The following is a 24,791-nucleotide window of genomic DNA, read 5'->3' on the forward strand; positions in this document are numbered from 1 at the left end:
GTCTGTTAAATTTTTAGTGCACACTGACTTCGTACTGCTTCCTTTATAACAGTCTCAGTAAGATGCAGCATGAAAAAAGATCTTCGTGTACGGTTAAGTTCCACCGTCACTGGCTCGATACAATATTTACATTCAGTTCAGCACTCAGACACAGTGCAGCTTGTCTGTCTCACATAAATTTCACCACTATGACAATTCTGGATATTAATTGCTAATTAATATACCTGTTACTTTTCACAAGAGAGGGCACTATACTGTTTTATTGCAGACATAACTAAAATGTTTATCCCGTATTTTAATTAAAATATATATTTTACTTCCTGAAAGTTCGCTGGATTCCTCTTTTAAGCCGTTATTTAACGGTTGCTATGCGTGAAGCATTTGCATTAGAATTACAAAGCTCAGCAGTCCCCACAAAACATTAAAATGAAACCACCCTGAATCCTGTTTATAGTACAATATCTGTAAATAAGTAGATGAAGTTATCAAACGTTACTGATCCAACACAAGGGATTGCATTAAACACCGCCTGACAAAAAAAGTAAACCACCCGGAAGGGAAGAGGAAACAAAATGAAACTTCACGGGTTGAAAGTGTACGTGATTTTATTTCAGTGATTACAAAATTGAGTCAGATTTATGAATTTATCAATACAATGTTGCACCTCCTGTGGCCTGGGCACATGCACCGATTTGGTAGGGAAGGTTGTCCTAAAGCTGTTGTATTCTCTCCTGAGGCCAGCTGCCTCTCAACTGTCATAGCTGATCGTTGGCACCTGGGATACTGGTAGTAGGACGAAGTTTATCTCCGAGCTGGTCACACACTTGTTCTATCAGGGACGGATGTGGGGGATCTCGCTGGCCGTACCTCAGCGTCACACGTATTGTTCGCAGACATACGTGCAGTGTATGAACTGACATTGTCTTGTTGAAAAATGGTGCCACAATACTGTCACATCAAAAGGAATGTGTGTGGACGTGGGATGTCTATGATGTACTGTTCTGCCATCAAAGTTTCCTCATTCACTGCCAGCCACACCCCGAAGTCATACTAGATGGATCTCCACACTGTAACACTAGAAGTAACAACACTGTGAGCCTCCAAAACATTGAAAGAATGGAACCGCTCCCCAGGATGTATCCATTCTCACTATGTAGAAATGCAACCTGTTGCTGAACACAGTGTGTCATTTGTCAGCAGTCCACACTTCCAGGTCACAGCACGAGTCCAGACGCAGCTGTTTGTGCTGTGGTGTTAACGGCAGCCTCCACCTGGGACGGTAATTCCATAGTCTCATTGCTGCTATTCTCCAACCAGTGGTCCAGGATAACTTGGAGTGTTGCAGACCATCTATTACGTGTTCTCAGATGGGAGACATAGATTTGAAGTGATTAGATGTGCTCAGGCACAGTTGACCAGAACCTCGACAACAAATATGCCTGTCGTCTCATTCCTGTGCAGTCAGACATCGGGCCACTGTCACATCTGAATGTCTCGCAAATCTGGATACTGCACAATTTGACCAGTCGGCTAAATGTAGAGCCAGAGTGTGGCCACTTTCGAAATCTGTCAAATGCTGGTAACACTGTTTCATATGAGTATGTAGCTTTGCTGTGCCCTTCAGCATTATTACTCAACATCTAATGCTGTTTGTGACCCTTATAAACCAAACTAAACCTGGTAACGAATCTATACGCAGACATTTCTAATGTCCTCTGGTTGCTGTTCTACTAGTCACAAAGAACTGCAAGTCATATCACTTACCTACCGCCTCACGACACTTATTTGTACGAAGTTACATTGACATCTGACAATGTCTTCTGGGTGCTTCACTTCCTTTGTCAGGCAGTGTATTTATTGCATGATTTCTCAGTTGATAGACAGTTTCTTCATAAATGTTAATGGTATAATTTTAATAGGTTACTGAAATGAGATGGGCAAGATGGTAGTGAAAAAAATTTGTTTCTTGTATATTGTTAGATAGAATGAACGTAAGTAGAATGTGAGACCTCTAACCTGCAGTCATACACTTAAAGCGGTGTAAAGTAAACGGCTGTGGGTATTTTGAAAACTCGCTGTCAAGTTTTTCAGTCACTGTGTTGTATGTTTTCAGCATAAAGTACAAAAACGGTTAACTGTCAGCAGTTTAAATAAGGCAAGGCTTTAGAGGTGTCAAGGTGTTTGCACAAAGTCATTTTTATTTTGTTTTGTCTGTTTTAGTCTTTTGTTTCAGTGGAACATAATTCCACTTTTTCATTGCAGCATTTGACATGTTTTATGCAAACAAAATAAATTTAGTACTGTTTCCTAAATTTAGTCTAGTTAACTTACAATTTTTCTGTATCTTTGGGACAAACATTGACACAACACTGAGCAGAACATATAAAAGTAAAAGGAATGGGATACCCAATGAGGAAAATGCTTTAAAGACATTGTGGATCAGTAAACTTGAGTTGATTTATAAACTTTTGTAAACTCTGATATTAGATATCGTATATTTTTACCAAATTTGAAATCATTTTCAAACTGGGACAGAAAAAATGCTTTATATTTGAGCATAACACTGATTACATTAATAGTAAAAATGGAACTTAAAAATTGCTTTCTGTGTATAGCATAGTTTGTGTTATATTAGTGTGTTCTAGAATGGCTGGCTTGGATTAATATACTAATACTTCAGTCAGTTTTACAGCAGTGTGCATGGCTTGTTTTGAAATTTTGTTTAAATAAGTTACATGTAAACTGATGTTCTGTTCTGTGTTAGCTTCTTCGATAGATCCAGCTGCATATGTAAAATAAGCAAACACCAAAAAATTTTAATATTTGCATGATTATTGGCGCAAGAAATTGACGCCTATTTACAGTAGATTTAATTTGTATCAACAGTAAAATCTTTCATGCAGATCTTATTCAAATGCTGTTTCCTCCGTCTCCTCTTCCCCGTGCCCCTCTCTCACGCATTGCAGAATCATCTCCATTCCATTGCCGCATCCTTTTTATACTACACTCAACCCCCTTCTTCCATTTGCAGTCAAGATCCTCTCTATATTCCCATGCCTCCCCTCTCCTCTCCCTGCAACTCAAGTTCCTCGACTCATTGTCTCTCCCCTGCCTGCAACTCCTGCCACCCCTCTGCCCTTCCCTTTGCCGTCCCAACCGTTCCCCTTGTCATCCCTACCCTTCATTTGCCACCTCACCTCCTCCTCGTCTCTACCCTCTACCGTGTTCCCCCTTCCCTCCAGATGGTTTCAGTCTTTCTATATTACTATTAAGGTTGGCGTTTAGTCAGACACACAAGTAATTGAATTAGATGGGCTACCCTGGTCCTCAGTCATTTCAGCAAAGGAAATACTTTACTCTGTACAAGACAGTGATGTTGCTACATTTTGTAATGGCCATTTGAATGACATGTAGATACAGTATGACTGAAATACAAAGTCTCAGCACATTCTGTTGGTAGAAATCATAAACAGCTGGAATAGGCCTTTTTTTCTTCTTTTAAGTTTTTAAGGCTTCCTTTACTGATTGTATCAAAAGGCTGCTATGAAAGTGATGGTTGGGTTAAAACTGCCACTACCCGTGTCACCTGCTGTAGCAGACTGTGCAGGGGATTGGGGTTGCTTTCTGCCACTTTATCTGCCACCCCATCTTTTTGTTACCTGCTGGTGCATATTTTTGAGCATTTGGCTGATGAATGTTTAGTGGTTTTTTCTGATCGTTTGCTAGGCACGAGTGGTAATATTGTCCATAGTTCCCCTCCATTGCTGTTGGTGGTCTGAGCCATTCCACTTCCAGCAATACAGGGTGAATCTTTGACAGTTTAGTCATTTTTGCTGGCAAAACCATAAAAACCAGTTGATTGTTGTATCAGTACATACCTTTGGCAGGGCACAGGTATCTCAAGGAATTAAGACAGTAAATCTCCGTGGTGCCCTCGAATTGGGATTGTTTATGTGGGATGTGATATTCCCCTGGTAAGACTGCATCCCTTCTGTTTGATCACATGCACAGGTTTGTCAACTTTAATGCATGTAAGATCAGTACTGTCTCATTACTGGAAAATTGTGTCGGGTTGATTCAGCAGTTGCCGAGATGCTACGAAAGTTTCTGTAAATACTTCCAGCTTCAGTTGTCTGGGGTATTCTCAAGGGGCAGATAGTGCTCCAACTCTGATTTTGACAATGCCCATATATTTTACAATCAACATCACAGATACTTCCATTGTTACCGGGACACCACATGTTACAAGTGGGCTTTTGGAAAGGGGGGAGGGGTGGGAATAGTGTCCAACTGATCTCTCTCAATATCATATTCTTTTCATAGTGACTTTTCTTTGCAACTTGAGACAGTGAGATAAATTCAGAATTAAATGACATTTTGTTGATTGTCTTAAGAACAAAATGTTTTGTTAATCAATAATATAAGGGTGGTCCATTGATAGTGACCGGGCCAAATATCTCCGGAAATAAGCATCAAACGAAAAAACTACAAAGAATGAAATTTGTCTAGCTTGAATGGGGAAATCAGATGGCACTATGGTTGGCCCGCTAGATGGCGCTGCCATAGGTCAAACGGATATCAACTGTTTTTTTTTTTTTTAAATAGCAACCCCCATTTTTTATTGCATATTCGTATAGTATGTAAAGAAATATGAATGTTTTAGTTGGACCACTTTTTTCGCTTTGTGATAGATGGCGCTGTAATAGTCACAAACGTATAAGTACGTGGTGTCATGTAACATTCTGCCAGTGTGGTCGGTATTTACTTTGTGATACATTACCCGTGTTAAAATGGACCGTTTACCAATTGCAGAAAAGGTCGATATCATGTTGATGTATAGCTATTGTGATCAAAATGCCCAATGGGCGTGTGCTATGTATGCTGCTCGGTATCCTGCATGACATCATCCAAGAGTCCGGACCGTTTGCCCGAAAGTTACGTTATTTAAGGGAACAGGAAGTGTTCAGCCACATGTGAAACGTCAACCATGACCTGCAAAAAATGATAATGCCCAAGTAGGTGTTTTAGCTGCTGTCGCTGCTAATCCGCACATCAGTAGCAGACAAATTGTGCGAGAATCAGGAATCTCAAAAACGACGGTGTTGAGAATGCTACATCAACATTGATTGCACCCGTATCATATTTCTATGCACCAGGAATTGCATGGCGACGACTTTGTACATTGTGTACAGTTCTGCCACTGGGCACAAGAGAAATTACAGAATGATGACAGATTTTTTGTACACGTTCTATTTACCGATGAAGTGTCATTCACCAACAGCTGTAACGTAAACCGGCATAATATGCACTATTGGGCAACAGAAAATCCACAATGGCTGCAACAAGAGGAACATCAGCGACCTTGGCGGGTTAATGTATGTTGTGGCATTATGGGAGGAAGGATAATTGGCCCCCGTTTTATTGATGGCAGTCTAAATGGTGCAATGTATGCTGACAATGTATGCCGATTTCCTAGGTAATGTTCTACCAATGTTACTAAAAGATGTTTCACTGCATGACAGAATGGTGAAGTACTTCCAACATGATGGATGTCCGGCACATAGCTCACGTGCGGTTGAAGCGGTATTGAATAGCATATTTCATGACAGGTGGATTGGTCATCGAGGCACCAAACCATGGCCCGCACGTCCACCGGATCTGATGTCCCCGGATTTCTTTCTGTGGGGAAAGTTGAAGGATATTTGCTATCGTGATCCACCGATGCCGCCTGACAACATGTGTCAGCACATTGTCAATGTGTGCAAACATTACGGAAGGCAAACTACTCGCTGTTGAGAGGAATGTCGTTACACGTATTGCCAAATGCATTGAGGTTGACAGACATCATTTTGAGCATTTATTACATTAATGTGATATTTACAGGTAATCACACTGTAACAGCATGCTTTCTCAGAAATGGTAAGTTCACAAAGGTACATGTATCACATTGAAACCAAAAAGGTACATGTATCAAATTGGAACAACCGAAATAAAATTTTGAAACGTACCTACGTTCTGTATTCTAATTTAAAAAACCTACCCGTTACCAACTGTTCGTCTAAAATTGTGAGCCATATGTTTGTGGCTATTACAGCCATCTATCACAAAGCGAAAAAAGTGGTCCAACTAAAATACATATTCTTTACTTACTACACAAATATGTAATAAAAAATGGGGGTTCCTATTTTTTAAAAACGCAATTGATATCCGTGTGACCTGTGGCAGTGCCATCTGGATTCCCCCTTCAAGCTAGACGAGTTTCGTTCTTTGTAGTTTTGTCGTTTGATGCTTATTTCGTGAGATATTTGGCCCGGTCACGATCAATGCACCACCCTGTATACTGTATTTCAAAGCACTGCTTCATTATCAGTGCTTAAGCTTATAATTAACGGGCATTCATGTCACTGGAAATTTTTCTGTTGGAGGTTAAAGTCAATTTAAATGGAAAAATAAAAATACGTATGGACATGATGGAAATGACATTTTTTACCTACCTGAGAATTGTGTCTTCTCCCTTACACATCACATCACAGTTTAGTTTCATACTTACTCTATTTTACTGCAGAAATGTTGTTTTGTGTATGGTAGATGATCATAGAGCTGATACTATAAATTCAAAGAACATTGCATTTTGTGCATGGACATATTTGTTTATAATAAATACATGACATTGCCAGCTGAGAATGTTCAATGAATTCAATATAACGAAAGCTTCAGATATCAAGTTTTTATTGCCTCAGGCGTGTCGGTACACTGGATTACCAGCTTAGACAGGACTAAGCTGCCATCTTCAGATCTGCAAGGTTACAAAAATTACAGAAATATTTACACTGTTGTAGCTGTAATCGTAAATTAACGATTTTATGTAGATGTTTTTGACATAACTACAGGATATAGGTTATGAAATCATCTTGTGTGGTAAACTGCACATTTGTTTTTATACCGTCATGACGGATTGTGAATTTGAAGTAAAACAAAATTACCTTTCACTGTTATAGTAAATATACAAATTCGAATAAATGCCTAAAATAACACAACCTCATGGGAAAAAGAGAGTAGAACATTAAAAAATATAACTGTGTCCACATGACAAGACAAGAGTCATAGAGGTGTGGCACATCAAGAAGTGCCGCATGTGTCTGGGTTTGTTGCTGGCTACATACTGCCAGATATGGTCAGTTGTTACCTAGACATTTAGTGGCATTGTTGTCATCAATAAACAGAAAACTTTTACCTGTTGAAAATTGTCTTCCATTATTTTCTTACTCTAGACCTCATAGTGCAGGGTGTATCCACAGAAAGTGTATATTTCAAGAGCTCTCTGTGCATGCGCAACATATCGAAGGACAGTGACAGTACTTTCAGCGCTTGCTTGACCCTTAGTAATTCAGTCACTATGGAGCACTTCTAAGGAGCAGACCGTGCATTCTGTGTGCGAGAATTTTACAAAAATGGTGATTCGGTGACTGTAGCACAGAGGAAATGTTGCAGTGATGTAGATTGCATAATGTAAATTATGTCCTAAGTATCCCCTCATCCCAAAATGGATCAAAACATTTGGGGAGAGCAGTTCAGCACTGGCCAAACTGAAATCTGGATGACGAAGGTCATCGAGAAGATTGGGTTGATTTGGGGGAGGAGACCAAACTGCAAGGTCATCGGTCTCATCGTATTAGGGTAGGATGGGGAATGAAGTCGACCATGCCCTTTTAAAGGAACCATCCCGGCATTTACCTGAAGTGATTTAGGGAAATCACAGAAAACTTAAATCTGGATGGTCATACGCGGGATTGAACCGTCATCCTCCCAAATGCGAGTCCAGTGTGCTAAATAGTGTGCCACCTCACTCAGTGATCATCAAGAACGTACAAATCCATGGAGAATATAAATTGTTCTGTTTGTAATGGTCCTAACTTCTCAATTTGTAAGCATGCAAGTTTTATCTATGTGCATAGATCATCATTGCATTGAATTCTGTAAAATGACCGTAGACTGAACCCTTCCAAAATAGAGTTGGTACAAGATTAAACCCTCAGGATGCTAGACATATACTGCAGTTTGTTAATGATGTGATATTTAACATCTTGTTTTCTACGAGTCTCATTTTCGCCTGAATGGTCACATCAACAAGAATTGCTGCTACTGGAATGCAACAAATCCTAAACAGAAGCATGAGAGACCCTTTCATTGGCCAAAAGTCACTGGATGGCCTATGATGCCAGATTGAGGAATAATTGGCCCGTTCTTTATTGAGGATGAGAGCAGTCATGCATTTACAGTGCATTTAAAAAGTTATGTGATGGTTTAAATGACTTTTTGGCACCTGAATTTCATGACTTTCCGGGTTATTATAACCAAAGACCATTGTGTCAGCAAGACAGAGCCACAGCACACATGTCCAATGAGTCTATACTGCAAATTAATGGAATTTTCTGTGGCAAATTGATCTCTAGGAGGGGGTGACATGAATTGCCCCTCAAGCAGTGCATATTTGAGTCCCATGGATTTTTTTCTCATATGTCAAATCTAAAGTGTGTGTCAATAATCCATCCCAGTGTCTACATGCCGAGCTGCTAAACAAAATTTTATTTATTATTTAAACAAGTGCCATAGGCATGCAGGTTTGCATTTAAATGACATTATTTTTAAGAAGCAAATTCTTAAAGTGTATAGTTCAATAATAAAATTTTGTCGATATACTTCATTTTCTATTTTATTTTGACACTTTCTTTTGAGATGCCCTTTATTATCACTGCATAAGAAAATGTATGTGTGTGCACTCATTGCGAAATATGTAAGTGTTCACCTTAAAAACAACGTGCCAAGATGCTATTACTTTTATGCCATATTTTGTGTACCGGTGTATGCATTACAATTAAATAATTGTGTAAAATGGCACGATAATTGTGAAATTTCAATATGATGTCTACTATGAGATGAAAAGTATAATACATGATGTTACAAATTGTAAAAGTAAACACTCTGCCATAGTCCTATTAAGTGAGCAAGTCTCATACTGTTATTTACATTGTACTCCACTTATGTCGTTCTTTTAGCATGTGACAAGTGTTTAATGTTAACTCCCTTATTGGAAATAATTTTTACAAATGTGAAAACTGATGAATTATTATTAAGTAGTGTATTTTCCACTTTATGTGCCTGATATTGTACTCTTTTTCCATTTTTAAATAATTCATATTGCATTCTCTCGTATAATGTTTCATGTATGTTCATAAAAAATGTAGAAAACATTTATTATTGTTCATAAGACCACTGCAATCTGGTGATACTCCTCTGTATTACTCTATTAGTGTGACTGGTATCAGACAGTATGCTCAGGTACATGTGGCGCTTCTGACGTGCCACACTTGAATGACACTGTCTTCCCATGAGGACACTTTTATATTTTTTTAATATTATACTCTCTTTTCATGATGTGGTAATGTATCTTGTGCACATATTCAAATTTATATATTTACTGTAATAACTTATGTAAAAGTAATTTTGTTTTACTTCAGAATCACAGTATTTTACGGTGGTATGAAAACAAATGTGTGGTTTATTGCACAGCATGATTTCATAACCTGTACACTGTGGGTATATCAAAAAGAGCTTGCGTAAAATTGTTAGTTTACAGTTACAGCTACAACAGTGTAAATATTTTTGTAATCTTGCAGATCTTCAGGTGGCAGCGTAGTCCTGTTGAAACTAGTAATCCAGTGCACCTACCCACAGTCACGGCAATGAAAACTTCATATCGTAATCTTTCTTTACATATCCTTGTTTATAATTCATCATTCTATGTGACAAAAGTAACTGTAGGTTATCTATTTGTTGGTCACAAAAAAGTGTATTGTGGAACGGTTCATTTAACTTTAATTGTCATTTCCATGTTTACATTCATTTTAACCTCCCACAGATCTGCTGTTTCTTGAATATTATTCCTTGTTAGTGCAGTTGAACTTTAAAATCTGTTGTGTGATTAAGACAGTACATCATTTAAAGCAGTGTATGTGATCAGTCATTTAACTCTGGATGGCATAGAGGTCTTTTAGAGGCTACTCTGAAGTTCATATTGGACAACAATTCAAAGGAAATTGGCCTTGGCCTATTGAAGGGAAACCATTGAAGTCATAGATTTCGACACATTTCCTCTGCAGTAAAAGTCCAGTGCCTTAACCCCTGCAGCACCTCAATGGATAATAGAGTTGAGGCTAATCCCACCACCCTATAGTGAATGCCTTTTCAGTGTTACTCTTTATTTACAATAAAAATTTGCTTTTGTTCAGCACTTCAACCTTTTTGCTGTATTCTCTTTTTCCTATGCAATGTCTCTCTTATCAATTGGCTTGTATTCCATTTCAGCCCGAGTTTTCAGATCATCGCCTCAGTTTGGTGTGACTCTCCTTACCTACGAAGTCCTTCAGAGATTATTCTTCATCGACTTTGGAGGAACGTGAGTATCTCAGTGTTTTTGAAACTTGTGTGAGATAATTATCTGTTGTGTGAACATAAGTTTAAGAAAGTGCTTGAGTGAGTCCTGTTTTAATTCAGACTCTGCTTTTTTAACTTCTTGTCTTTTCATTTCAACTGTACAGTTATTAAAAGTAATTTGTTTCACTTTATCAGATTTGAAAGTAAAATTTTAGATCCTTCGTAGTTCTTGATTCCCTGGATATTTGTGTGGAGGAACAACACTACAGAGGTCAAAACTTTCCTGTGGTGGATAAACACAAATGTCCAAAGCTGGCTGATTTCAATCCTTTCTTGTTTTATCTCAACAGAGGCTCATTGTTCAAGTTGTAATGCCATTACCAATTTTGTGGTCATTAATGAACCACTCAGAACAGTTCTTTTTTGCTGTATCTGTTGTTTAAATTGTATCTCTGTCTCTGTTGACATTGTAAGTTCTAAAGAACAGAGAACAACCCCTTCCTTATAGTTTTAATGCAAGAAATAAATTTCAAAAGTTTTTAAATCTTTTATTTTCACTGCTTGGTTACAAACTTGCCAGTTCCTTACCTGGGTAAGTACGCCTTTTGTGTGATTTTTGTTACTCTTTGATAGCATAATGTATTTACGGAATTGTACATGGCCAGCAACTGATTATTTGAGTAATAACACTGAATTGTTCTTTAATTTGCAATACAGTTACTTTCACTAGCAGATAAACTGCATATATGTGCCACTGGCTTGCAGCAATGAGAGCCATAATCACAATTTTGCAGATATATTATTTTGTCTATTACATTTTATGATACTTTTAATGCTATTGTTGCTGTTATTTTTTAAATACTATTGTGCAACATTTCTGGTAAGTTTCTGTTTGTGCTTGTTTCTCTTGAGCAGTTTTTCGCAAGTGAACATTGTATGGGATATCAGACTTCTAAGGGCTTATGTTTATTGTATAATGCAGACTTTACAACATTGCATTTTTCATCCAAAGTGCACAGCTGGCACATTAGCATAGTCCAAATATCTCAGCATGTCGTAATACCTGTAAGTTTCTTTACGTGTCCCTGAATCTGAATGTATAAACATTAAGCAGCCACTGTGTAGATAATCATTGTCAGATTTAGCTACTGTAAGAAACAATACAGAGGTAAGGACATATTTCTAAAATAATGAGTTTAATATCTCTTATCTTGTAAAATAGTGCATTATGAGGGTTGTGAATCACCTATTACCTTAGCAGCTGAAGTTGCTCCTATCTCTTTAGAAACCTGTAGCAGTAAGACTGTGTACTACCCACCCAGTGGAGCTGATGGTCTGTTGGTATTTGAAGTATACTTTTGTGTGAATTTCAGTGATGATTGGTTGATTTCTAGAAAATAGAATAGACCAAAGGATAAGTTATGTAGTAAAAGTCATGGTTGCCATTGAAACTAATAAGTTGCCTGCCAGGACCAACAGAAAGGGAGTAAGATATGACAGGTGTCAAGAGAAACTGTCGTTCACCATCATAATCATCTTTGTTCTTTCCAAATATTATGTCTATGAGGCTCTTTTCCAGTTGTAGTTGCTGTTAGCGGTCCTCATCTTTTATTTTGTTCTTTATTACTTCCTAGAGAAACAGTCAGATATATTTCATTTGCCATTTTTGGAAATTGGAGTAAAATTTCTGACAGACAGTGCTATATAATTTGGAAGCTATTTTTATACTGTCACAAATTTATAAACTTTGTTTCAGTTTTGCTGCCTAAATGTGTGGAGGTTTATTTTATTTATTTATTGAAATCTGGCTTGATAAAGAACTAGTTTACTTTAGACTTCTACTTTCATTTCCCTTATATCATTATTTGGCAGAATGAAGTGGTTGTGTGGTGCTTACCCTCTACTATTTTTATTACTGCATCACTATAAAAATGAAGGCTGGTGGCATGACAACCCCTTCTGTAGATATGAGGACTGGTCTTATTTCTCACAGTACATATGTTTTACTTGGAATATAAACTTGTTGAAATTCTCGTCCAGCAGTCCAGATTCAGGACTTCTGTGCTTTCCATAATTTAATTCCCTTCTTTAACATACCTCAGAATGAGATGATTAAACCCAGATATACATCATAGTGAATCTTGGACTTTGCAGTTCACTATTCTCTGTAACTGTAGAACGCTAACATTTTTAACGTGAGAGGGGTTCGTATCAGCATTGTTATTGCTAATGATTACTAATTACTGTCTACAGTTGTCTTTTAGGGTGTGGGTAAACAATTTTCCACCACATCCTTTCTCTTAAATGAGCTTTTCCTGCAAGGTATGCAAGTATGTGGAGTTTGAAAAGTGAGAGTAAGATAATATAAAATTGAAGTTGAGTGTCAGTGATCAGTGGTAGACCTGGATCTGTCATCTGGGAAATGCAAAAATTTACATTTGCATCCTGACTTAGTACAAATTTTAAGTGTTTATGATTGTTCATCAGGTATTCTCCAAACTATGGCTTTGCCATCAAACTTAACTCATTCCACGTAGTGGCATTCAAGTAGAAAGAATCCAAAGCAGTCTCTCACTCTTAAAATCAGCGTAAATCAAAGAAGTATTTAGCCGTGGCCATCTGATGAACTTTTTAAATGTAATGAATGAATGCTGTAGTTTGTAGATTTCTTTATGCATTTTCTTTTGCTTTTCTCTTAGTCTTTTCCTGTGTTACCAATTGGGGTTGGACAGAATTTGGGTCAGAGGAGAACAACAGTAGCTAAAGCGAAGGAAATAAAATCAGTATGATGATGCAAGTAGGACATCATTGAAAGGGGAATTTTTTTTTCACACATTGAGATAATGTGTCATTTTGTGAAACACAGCCATGTGACTTGGACAATAGAGAGTACTTTACATAAAAGTCAGGTGACTGTTTTAGTATTATTTTGTGGCACAGTTTTCACTCCTCATGCTCTGCAAGAATAAAAGAATTCCAACCAGTGATATAGCATGTCAAAAACCTGATACTGAAAATAGGCTTATTTTTAATATGCTTGTGAATCTGAATGTAGTTTTTAGTTTCTGAAAGCCGACATGGATGTGCTTGCATGCAGCCCAGGCAAAAAAACACTCAAAAGGTGATGTCAAGAGATATTTATAATCTTTCACATATGTTAATTGCAGTATCAGCCTCAACACGTAATCTCTCATGAATAAATATTATTATAATGCTTGTATACTAACTCATTTAAAACAGTTTTTCTCTTAAAATGTAAAAATATTGCCTTTTCCTGGAGTTAACTTAAAATTGTTTTAAACTCTTGTGAAATCTACTGAACAGTCTCTAATGGATATCTTTCTTAAAATCCTGCTTTGAAACGTATCTGATTTGAAGGTTGACTTTCCAAGAAATGATTTTGTTGCATTTGCATGAACATACAGATATTAATTCGGTTTTATGAGAAGTAAGTACAGCAGAATTCACAATATGTCTTATTGGGATATCATAACAAAAGATCTGTGTGTTTCTTACTAACTCTCATGGTCTTAGTATCATAGTAAGTGTGTTTTTTGGCTTTTATAAGAGGTCTTACAGCATAAAAAAAATGAGGAAACACAACCACTTTACCTGGCGCTTATCTGTGTGTGTTACATAGGAATATATAACAGATGATGCATATTCATTATCATCTTTCGAAGTGTCACGATTCTCCTCTCTCCCCCTGCACTGTTCCCTACCACCATCCTCCACTGACATGTGCAGACAACGGGTGGGTGGATTTAGATGTCTTCACAGTTTGGGTTTCAAAAAGGTTGTTCCACTGAGATGCTGTTTACATGTACACTCACCAGATTTTACAAGCATTGAATAATACAATAGCACTGGTTGGCATTTTTAGACCTCTTAAAGGCATTTGACTATGTGAACCACAGATAACTTGACATTTTATGGGATTAATGATCTAGGTAACCAATGAATAATGTCATCTCTAACAAAAAGTACGCAGGAAGTTGTACATAGTAACTCAAGCAGTATAGTCCAGGGACATGATTCTATCTGGGGCGAAATCACATATGGAGTTCCCTCATATATGTAAATGATCTTCCATCTAGTATACAGTAAACAGAATTACTTCTATTTGCTTGATGACACTACTGTTATAAACAGTTCAAGCATACATACAGAAACAGAAGTAATGGTAAACAAAGCTCTTAAAAGTATCATTGTCTGGTTTACTGCGAATGGTCTCACCCTCCATTTTAAAAAGAAACTGCATTTATAGTTTTGCACATCTAGAGGTATTACACTAATGGTAAGTGAAACTAATGGTGAGGAAATAATAAATACAGTTGAAACTTCAAAACTCTGAGGAGTCCATATTGATGAGAATTTGAATCAGAAAAAACACATTTTGGAACTCCTGAAACAACATAGTTCAGCCACATTTGCACTTAGAATCATTGCAAATCTTGGGAAGAGACAAATCTGTAAGTTGACATATTTGGTATATTTGTAAATAATCCACTACAGTTCAAAAGAAACAATATGGTACTTAATTACAATATCTGAAGGGAAAATGACATTCATTACTTCACATTAAGGTTGTCTTTAGCTCAAAAACATTGCTGCAACAAGGAATTTTGATCACTTACCCAATGAAATAAAAGGTCTGACAGCAGCAAAGTAAAATTTAATAAAAAAATGTGAAAGTTTGTCCTTGACAACTCCTTCTATTCCATAGAAGAAATTATATTACTGTAATATGTAGAAAGTGGTGGGCAGAAATTAGTAACTTGCATGTAACCATATGTACAAATTAATTTGCAATATGAATCTAAAATGATTTGTTCTACACAATTACAATCAGTCATGCAAAACAATCCATGGAATGTGTAACTAACTGATTGACTAACCAACAAACAGAAATATTGCACCACCTTCCTAAGTTGCCTCTGTATCCAGTCGGTCAAGATGTATTTCCTGATAGACCAAAATTTGCTTATGAAAGGAAATATAACTTACAAAAGAATAACCAACTATTTTTCGGACAACAGCCATTCAACAAATGCTTGGTTTTGCTTACGTAAAGGATTCTGTATAGAGAAAGCAATAAATATTTTCTTACACAAGTTAACAAAGTAATTACCCTGATAGCTTTCTCTCTAAGCTTGCCAAAGCCTCTGATTGTTTTGATCATAAAATTTCACAGGGCAAACTAAAACAAACATTGTGGTGCTACAGGCACCCCCATGTATGTATGCAGTATATCTCAGAAACAGAAAGTCTCGTCACAGGAGTCAAACTAAATTTGTAGAGATAGAACAACAAATGTGGTATAATGCAAGATTACCATAGACATCGGTGTATTTTCAGAAACTGAGATGTTTGCTGGTGACACAAGTATGGTGATAGTTTTCACGATGATATTATGAAAAGAATAGATCATTACTCCCAATGTCCTGGAGATGTTCAGTCGCAGACGAGCACAACAAAAAGACTTTTCGTTGTGTTTGTGACTCAACATCTCTCTGTATGGTGAGTAGTAATCTAGCCTTTTCATATGTCGTTGTTGTTGTCTTCAGTCTAAAGACTGGTGTGATGCAGCTCTCTATGCTACTCTATCCTATGCAAGCCTCTTCACCTCTGAATAACTACTGCAGCCTACCTCCTCCTGAATCTGCTTACTGTATTCATTTCTTGGTCTCTCTCTACAATTTTTACCCCCCACCCCCCAAAAACTTTCCTGTAATACTAAACTGATAGTCCCTTGATATTTTAGAATGTATCCTATCAACTGATCTAGTCTTCCAGTCAGGTTGTGTCATGAGTTTCTTTTCCACCCATTTCTGTCCAGTATATCCTCATTAGTTATGTGATCTACCATCTGATCTTAAGCATTCTTTTGTAGTACTACATTTCGAAAGCTTCTGTTCTGTTGCTTTCCATGTTTCACTTCCATACATGGCTACACTCCAGACAAATACTTTCAGAAAAAGACTTCTTGACACCTAAATCTATATGCGATTTTAACAGACTTCTCTTCTTCAGAATGACATTTCTTGTCATTGGCAGTGTACATTTTATATCCTTTCTACTCCGGCCATCATCACTTATTTTGCTGCACAAATAGCAAAACTCTACTACCTCTTTAAGTGTCTCATTTCCTAATCCAATTCCCTCAGCGTCACCTGATGTAATTAGATTACATTCCATTACCATTATTTTGCTTTTGTTGATGTTTATCTTATATCCTCTCAAGATGCTGTCCATTCTGTTCAACTGCTTTTCCAAGTCCTTTGCTATCTCTGACAGAATTATAATGTCACTGGCAAACCTCAAAGTTTGTATCTTTTCTTCCAGAACATTAATTCCTACTCCATATTTTTCTTTGGTATCCTTTACTGCTCGCTCAGCGTATAGATTGAATAACATCAGGGGATAGGTTACAACCCTGTGTCACTCCCTTCTCAACCAGAGCTTCCGTTTCATGCCCATTGACTCTTGTAACTACTGTATGATTGCTGTACAAGTTGTCAATACCCTTTTGCTCTCTGTATTTTATCCCTGCTACATTCAGAATTTCAAAGAGGGTACTCCAGTCAACATTGTCAAAAACTTTCTTTAAGTCTACAAATGCTATAAATGTAGGTTTGCATTTCCTTGCTTGACCTCTCTTGTAAGAGAAGTCGTAGGGTCAGTATTGCCTAGTGTTTTCCTACATGTCTGCAGAATCCAAACAGATCTTCCCGGAGGTTGATTTCAGTCAGTTTTTCCATTCTTCCACTATAAAGAATTTGTGTTAGTGTTTTGCAACAGTGACTTATTGAACTAATATTTCGGTAGTATTCACACCTGTCAGCACCTCCTTTCTTTGCAGTTTGAATTATTACATTCTTCATAAAGTCGGAGGGTATTTTGCCTGTCTCATACATCTTGCACACTAGATGGAAGAATTTTGTCATGGCTGGTTCTTCCAAGGCTATCCGTGGTTCTGACAGAACATCGTCTACTTCCAGGTCCTTGTATTGACTTAGGTCTTTCAGTGCTCTGTGAAATTCTTCTTGGTGTATCGTCTCTCCCACCTTATCTTCATCTGTGTCCTCTTCCATTTCTATGATATTGCCATCAAGTACATCTCCCTTGTACTGACCCTCTATATATTCCTTCCACCTTCCAGCTTTCCCTCCTTCACTTAGGACTGGATTTCCCTCGGAGCTCTTGATATTCATATAGCTGCTTCTCTTTCCCATACTCTGGTGAAGCATTATCTAATGCTCCCTCTAAAACTCTCAACAACCTCTGGTTCTCTCAACTTATTCAGGTTGTGTTTCCATAATTTTCAATCTTTTTGCAATTTCTTCAGTTTCAGCCTACAGTTCATGACCAATAAATTGTGGTCGGAGTCCACATGTGCCCCTGGAAACGCCTTACAATTTAAAATCCAGTTTCAAAACCTCTCTTACCATTATATAATCAGTCTGAAACCTTCCTGTGTCTCCAGGTCTCTTCCACGTATACATCAGTCTTTGATGAGTCTTAAACCAAACATTAGCGATGATCAAATTATGCTATGTGCAGAATTCTACTAGGCGGCTTCCTCTTTCCCCAGTCCATATTCACCTACAGTTTTTCCTTCACTTGTTTTTCCTACTATTGAATTCCAGTCCCCCCGCACAGTTAAATTTTCATCTCCCTCAACTACGTGAATAATTTCTTTTATCTCACAGTACATTTCTTCTATCTCTTAATCATCTACAGAACTAGTTGGCATGTAAACTTGTACTACTGTGGTGGGCATGGGCTTCATGTTCCATATACTGTTCGTACTAGCTTATACACATTCCTATTTTATCTTTCATTACTAAACTTACTCATGTGTTACCCCTATTTGATTTTGTATATGTAACCCTGTATTCACTCGAGTATAAGTCCTTTTACTGCTGCCATTGAACTTAACTAATTCCCGCTATGTCTAACTTTAACCTGTCCATTTCCTAGTTTTAAATTTTCCAACGTACCTGCCTAATTAAGGGGGGTAGGACGTCAAACGGACCGACTTGGAGCAGGAGAGGCACCACAGGACATTTTATTTTCTACTGTCTACACTTTTACAAATAAATTCATAAAACTTTGTCAGCATGACCAGGAAGGATTCAGGATTCACACTCGTAGCAGTGAAAGTGCAAAAACATAACAAAATAAATTTTTTTAGATATGAAATTTCATCATTTTATCACATACTGTTGGCTGCATTTTTTGCTATAGGTACATTTTTCTTCACAAGTAAGAGAGATTCTTTGATGAATTTTGCACAGCATACAAACCATACTTACAGGTGTATGAAACTATAGAATTTTCCAAATCTATTAAAAACTGTGGGAAAAATTGAGATAATTAACTACAAAATTTGATTTTTTTTTTTGAAACTTAAAGTTTAAAACGTAACAGCTCATTCATTTTTTCATAAATTAAATGAAGAAAAGTGTACCTGTAGCAACAAATGCAGCCAATAATAAGTGAAAAATGTCCTGTTTGACGTCCTAACCCCCCCCCCCCCCCCCTTAAAGGATTTGACATTCCATGCTCTGATCGTTAGAACACTAGTTTTGTTTCTCCTGATGACACATCCTCCTCAGTAGCCCCCACCCAGAGATCCGAAAGGGGGACTATTTTTTTCATAATATTTTTTTAAATTCCAAACTGCATTTTCCATTATTTGAACACTCTTTCATTAACGCAACACAAAACTGAGCCTTCCAGTTATGTTACAACACTTGTTGGAATCTGTCATGGCTGACACTAAGTCCAATACACAGTATAGTCAGTCTCCAGAAATAAACACTGTCCAGAGCTAAGTCTGTTACTGATTTTGCTGAGTGGTTGACTGGTATACCCACGGACTGGAAACTCCAATGCAAACTGTAGATGGCCGATTTAAGACAAGACCTGCTAACTCACCGGCGCGAGTTAAATAGCTATGTGGATTGACACAGGGAATCCACCTGATTGGCTGTGGCTGCCAAGCGATACTGTGCATCCACTCATTAGCTTCCCAGGCAGAGTGACGCCATCCCTCTGCGTGATTGGTGTACGTAATGGAGATGTGCAAAGTGGTGCAGACGCTGCTAGCAGCCTCTGTGGAATAGCACCAAAGTACTAGCTTTGCTTTGATAGAGGTGAAACCCACACACAACTCGTGACAGACAGGCAGTCTACACAGCGTAGGTTGTTGTTGTGGCACATAACAGAAAGGAAATATGTAAAACTGAATGTTCCACATTCCTGGGTGTGTCTATTGATCAGTGTCACACACTATAGATCTTATGACTGCTTGAGTTTAGCAAGTATACTGTGTATAGTGTGATTGCTGATTTTTTGACGAAAGCAAGGGAAAGTTAGCTTACTTTGCATACTGCCATTCACAGATGCCATATGGAATAATTTTCTGGAGGAATTCAACAAAGACTTGAATGTATTCATTGTACTAAATGTGTTGTAAGGATAATATCTGGTCTCCATCTTCAAACTTCACACAAGCAGCTGTTTTAAATGTAACAATATTATGAAAAGGAAAGTTGGCCCACTCACCGTATAGCGGAGATGCTGAGTCACTGATAGGCACAACAAAAAAGATCGTCACAAATAAAGCTTTTGGCTCATAAGGCCTTTGTCAAAAAATCGACCCCTCCCACACACACACACACACACACACACACACACACGACTGCAGTCTCAGGCAACTGTAGCGACACTGCAAGCAGCAGCACTAGTGCATGATGGGAGTGATGACTGGGAGGGAGTAAGGTGGAGGCTGGGGTGGGGAGGGGGGGATAGCAGGGTAGGGGTGGCAGACAGTGCAGTGATGCTGGGGAGTGCACAGGGAGGAGGTGGAGAGAGGATAGGGCAGCTATGTGCAGTCAGGAGGCTAGACGGAGGGCAGGGGGTAGGGATGGAAAAGAAGAGATCTAAAAAGACTGGGTGCTGGGATGAGAACAAGGATACTGGTTGGGTGAGGATAGTGATTAACAAAGGATGAGGCCAGGAGCATTATGGGAATGTGGGATATATTGCAGGGAAAGTTCCCACCAGCGCAATTCAGAAAAGCTGGTGTTGGTGGGAAGGATCCATATGGTACAGGCTGTGAAGCAGTCATTGAAATGAAGGATGTAATGTTTGGCAATGTGCTTGGCAACCAGGTGGTCCACTTGTTTCGTGGCCAGAGTTTGTCGAGTTTGTCAGTGGCCATTCATATGGACAGACAGCTTGTTGGTTGTCATTCCCACGTAGAATGCAGCACAGTGGTTGCAGCTTAGCTCGTAGACAGATGACTGGTTTCCCATCATGCACTGGCACTGATGTTCACAGTGTGGCTACAGTTGCCAGAGACTGCAGTCGTGTGTGTGAGAGTTGCGTTTGCGTGTGTGTGTGTGTGTGTGTGTGTGTGTGTGTGTGTGTGTGTGTGTGTGTGTGTGTGTGTGTGTCTGTATTTTTGACGATGGCCTTACAGACTGAAAGTTTTGTTTGTGACAGTCTTTTTGTTGTGCCTAACTGTGACTCAGCATCTCCGCTTTGTGATGAGTGGCTACTTTCCTTTTCATAATATTATTACATTCCATTGTGGATTTTCCATTGTTTGATTTTCAACTGTTTTAAATAATAGACACACTGATAACAGCATTACAGAATATTTACACCCTTATGTAGTTTGATGGGAAGAATTTAGCACAGTTCGAAAATAATAGGAACATTCATAAATGTAATGAGGGACAAAAATAGCCTCCACTAAGCATAACTTAACCTTGTAATTACGAACAAAAATAGCCTCCATTACCATAACTTAAGCTTAACCTTGCACAAAATGATGAAAGCTGTGCAGCCATAAAAATATTTTACTGCCTCCTTTACGAGTTAAAGGTTTTGACAGATACTCACAGTTTTAAAAACAAATTAAATTACTTTCTATTAGACAACTTCTCCTACTTCATAGATTAATTTCTGAGTAGGTAATATGTATGTGATTGGATTACATTCATTACATTTTATTACAGAGGAAATGCATCTCCTTGGTAAACCTAATAATGCATCTCGCATCGTAATGAGTATTGGATACAACCCACAGAACATTTTGTAAATATTATCCACAGAATATGCAAAAATTTAAGTAACTTTCAGCAAACATATAAACTCTTAATCTTGCCCCCCCCCCCCCCCCCCCCCACCCCACACACACACACTGTTACATTCCAGAAAAAATGAGCTGCTTGCAGATGACAGATATACCAATCAATGAGCACTCACTAAATCAAACTCTGTGTTTGAAACTTGTAGGCATTCTGGTGGCACTAGCATGTGGATAAGCTAACCAAAATGTCCAGTTTTATCTGCTGTGCAATTAGAAATCTCTCTCATTGTATTGAGTTGCAGACAGCCAGCTTCCACTCAGTATTGTCGATAATGAAATGTCTTTTTTAGAAGCCTCTTCTCAGATGTCGGGACTCTTAGGCTTGTTTACCAATACATGGACTCTCCAGTGGTCATTGTCGATATTGTAATTTTTATGCTTCAGGGAACTGGGTGTTGTTATAAATGAGTCTCCTTCAACGTTTTTTGTCCTCCCACAGCTGTTGTTTTCTTGCTTCGCACATCAAATTTTTAGATCCGTGTGTATCTGATACTCCAAGCTTTCACCAGGTCATCCTCTCAGTCTCTTCTGTGGGACACTGCTGTTGAAGTAAGCCTTGCCCTTATGATATTCGTGATTGAAAAATGCTGAATTTAGGGTGAAATGTGAAATGCATAACCACAATATTACAAGTAGAAATGTCCTCCTAGACCATTGAGCCATGTCTAAAATCCAGAATGGAATTTTTTTCTAGTATGAAAGGTTTTAATATTTTATTGGAAGGCAGTCAAGCAGGAAACTGGAAATTCTCAGTCTTTAAACTGGCCATATACGCTCTGGGACAAATGGGAAATCCAGGAAAAACCTGGGAATTTTTTCATCTGGGAGAAAACAAGGAAAAAGCCGGGAATTTTTTACAATTTCAGGAATTTTTCACAATTTCAGGAATTTTTCATTGTTAGTTTTCAATTAATTTTTTGTAATTTTGACTGGTAAGAACTGATAAACAGTAAACTGTGTCAAAGGCTGTGTCAAATGCTTTAGGACAAAGACAATGGAATACTTCATAATAATAAACTGCTGCCAATGAGTGTGACGTCACAACTGTTTACGTTAAGTTCATTTGAGCAGTTGCCTGCAGATTCACGAGCATGAGCAGTTGAGTTGCATATGTGCAGATTGATGGATGGAAATGGTTGTATGGGTGCACGACAGCAAGGTCTTTAGTGCCCATGCGAAAACAGATTGAGACACGAGTGTCAGTAAAATACCCAAAACAGGAAGATAAAACAGCATGTAAAACACAGGTAACAAAAGTTGGAAAACAGTGGGCGTCCCTAAACAGAAGCACGGAACGAAGTGTTAGGTCAGTAGTAAAACATTAACGACACAGGAAGAAAGTAGTGTAAGAAGCTAAAACAATACAGCAGATGGATTTGGTGGGCTGACTGCAAGAAAAAAGAAAAAGAGGAGGAGCCAACCACTCTGCAACACACTAAAACCTCCAGCCTAAAAGTTTAGGCCAGAGTCCACACACATCACAAAATTTGAAAACCTTAGTTACACTCATCTCATTATCAGCTAAAACACAGGGCAGATCCCCACCATCATTTGCTTCTGCCCTTGCATCACGGTATAAAATGCACTCCATTAAAATATGGCAGATAGAGATGGGCATGCCAAAAGCATCACAAAAAGAGGGATCCTCTCACCGTAGTAAAAAGCTATGCAGTGCCTTCTCCTGCTTCCAGCTCCTTGAAGTGTGGCTGTTAGCTATATCAGCAGTAGCAAGAAGCAGCCAGATGCTATGCGGAAAAAATTTTCTGGTGCGCCCAAGCTGCCAAATTCACACAAGTGCAAAGCAGTCTTAGTTGTAGTGGGGAGGGTGTTAGTCTCCACATAAGCCGTGTTTACGTTTAGTGATTTTGCTGTTTCCTCTTCATTCACACTTCTCACATCAATTGAAAACAAAATGGATTTCTGTGGTTGGGAGCTGTCAAGTGAATTAAAATACATTCACATAATTATGGAAGGCTAACATATGTTATTAGTTTCAGTTTCCTGATTTGATTTTATTTCCACATTTTTGGCGGTCAATCGCCTTGCACAACAATAAAGTTATTTTTTTTAGTTTGCTAAATAAATGCAGCTTTTATTAATCTTCTCCTCATAGGCAGTCAGTTTATCAGAAGCGAAGTGTTTCATTCCGTACAATTGGCTAGTTTCAACTGTTCATTGAATTTCAAGTGCACATTTTAATCTAATGGCATGTATGGAATTATGCCATAATAAAGAACAAAACATGAGATAATACTGTAGTGGTCCTCCAAGAAAATTTGCATCCCGAAAACTGCACTGAAAAGCTTAATATCAGGTTGGGGCCTACTTTATTGCGAATATGGACATATGATATTGCAGTTTAAGCCGAATTATGCATTTTAGTGTGGTTTTTGAAATTCTGATGCTCATGGAGTATCCTATTTCTTTTATGATGTCATGTAAGATCTCTTAATGCTGTATACATACAGGCTTCCTACATCATTGTAGCTGCCCAGGAGCAGTAACGTCTGTTCTCTGTCACTCTCTGGCAACTGCTGAAATGAAGCTATTTCTAACAGATCATGGGAAAATATTGCAAATGCTGCTTTGAAAAAGTTAGTTTCAAAGTAAATTTCCTTTTATGCAAAATGAATTATGTTACGTGTGCGAATGTGCAATGAATTTCTTAAATCACGGAGCGTTTGACTCACATTTAAAACTTAACACATTGAGGATTAACCACTTAGAAGAATTTCAAGCCCAGAAGACTAAACATTGCCATTACTTAACTTTTTAGTGGCACATTTGTTGATGTATTTTAAAGTATAATACATGCAAAAAAGAGCAATATTATATGTGAAACCTCAACTTTTCTTGTAGCTACACCATTTACATTTATTCAAACCATTAACTTTTCCTATCTGTGTGTTCACACTACATCTACATCTACATGACTACTCTGCAATTCACATTTAAGTGCTTGGCACAGGGTTCGTCGAGCCACAATCATACTATCTCTCTACCATTCCACTCCCAAACAGCGTGCAGGAAAAACGAACACCTAAACCTTTCTGTTCGAGCTCTGATTTCTCTTATTTTATTTTTATGATCATTCCTACCTATGTAGGTTGGGCTCAACAAAATATTTTCGCATTCGGAAGAGAAAGTTGGTGACTGAAATTTCGTAAATAGATCTCGCCGCGACGAAAAA

General features: G+C 38.0%; 1 protein-coding gene across 3 annotated transcripts in view; it reads left to right on the plus strand.

Annotated features, from left to right (window-relative positions):
• Nucleotides 1–24,791, plus strand: part of LOC126215379 (calcium-binding mitochondrial carrier protein Aralar1) — a 725,301-nt gene that overhangs the window by 691,310 nt on the left and 9,200 nt on the right. For all 3 annotated transcript variants that reach the window (XM_049942072.1, XM_049942074.1, XM_049942073.1), the window contains one exon: nt 10,366–10,456. In XM_049942072.1, the coding sequence (XP_049798029.1) occupies nt 10,366–10,456 (91 nt within the window). The remainder of the gene's footprint in view (nt 1–10,365; nt 10,457–24,791) is intronic.

Source organism: Schistocerca nitens, chromosome 12 (genome assembly GCF_023898315.1).
Source record: "Schistocerca nitens isolate TAMUIC-IGC-003100 chromosome 12, iqSchNite1.1, whole genome shotgun sequence".
Taxonomy (NCBI): Eukaryota; Metazoa; Arthropoda; class Insecta; order Orthoptera; family Acrididae; genus Schistocerca; species Schistocerca nitens.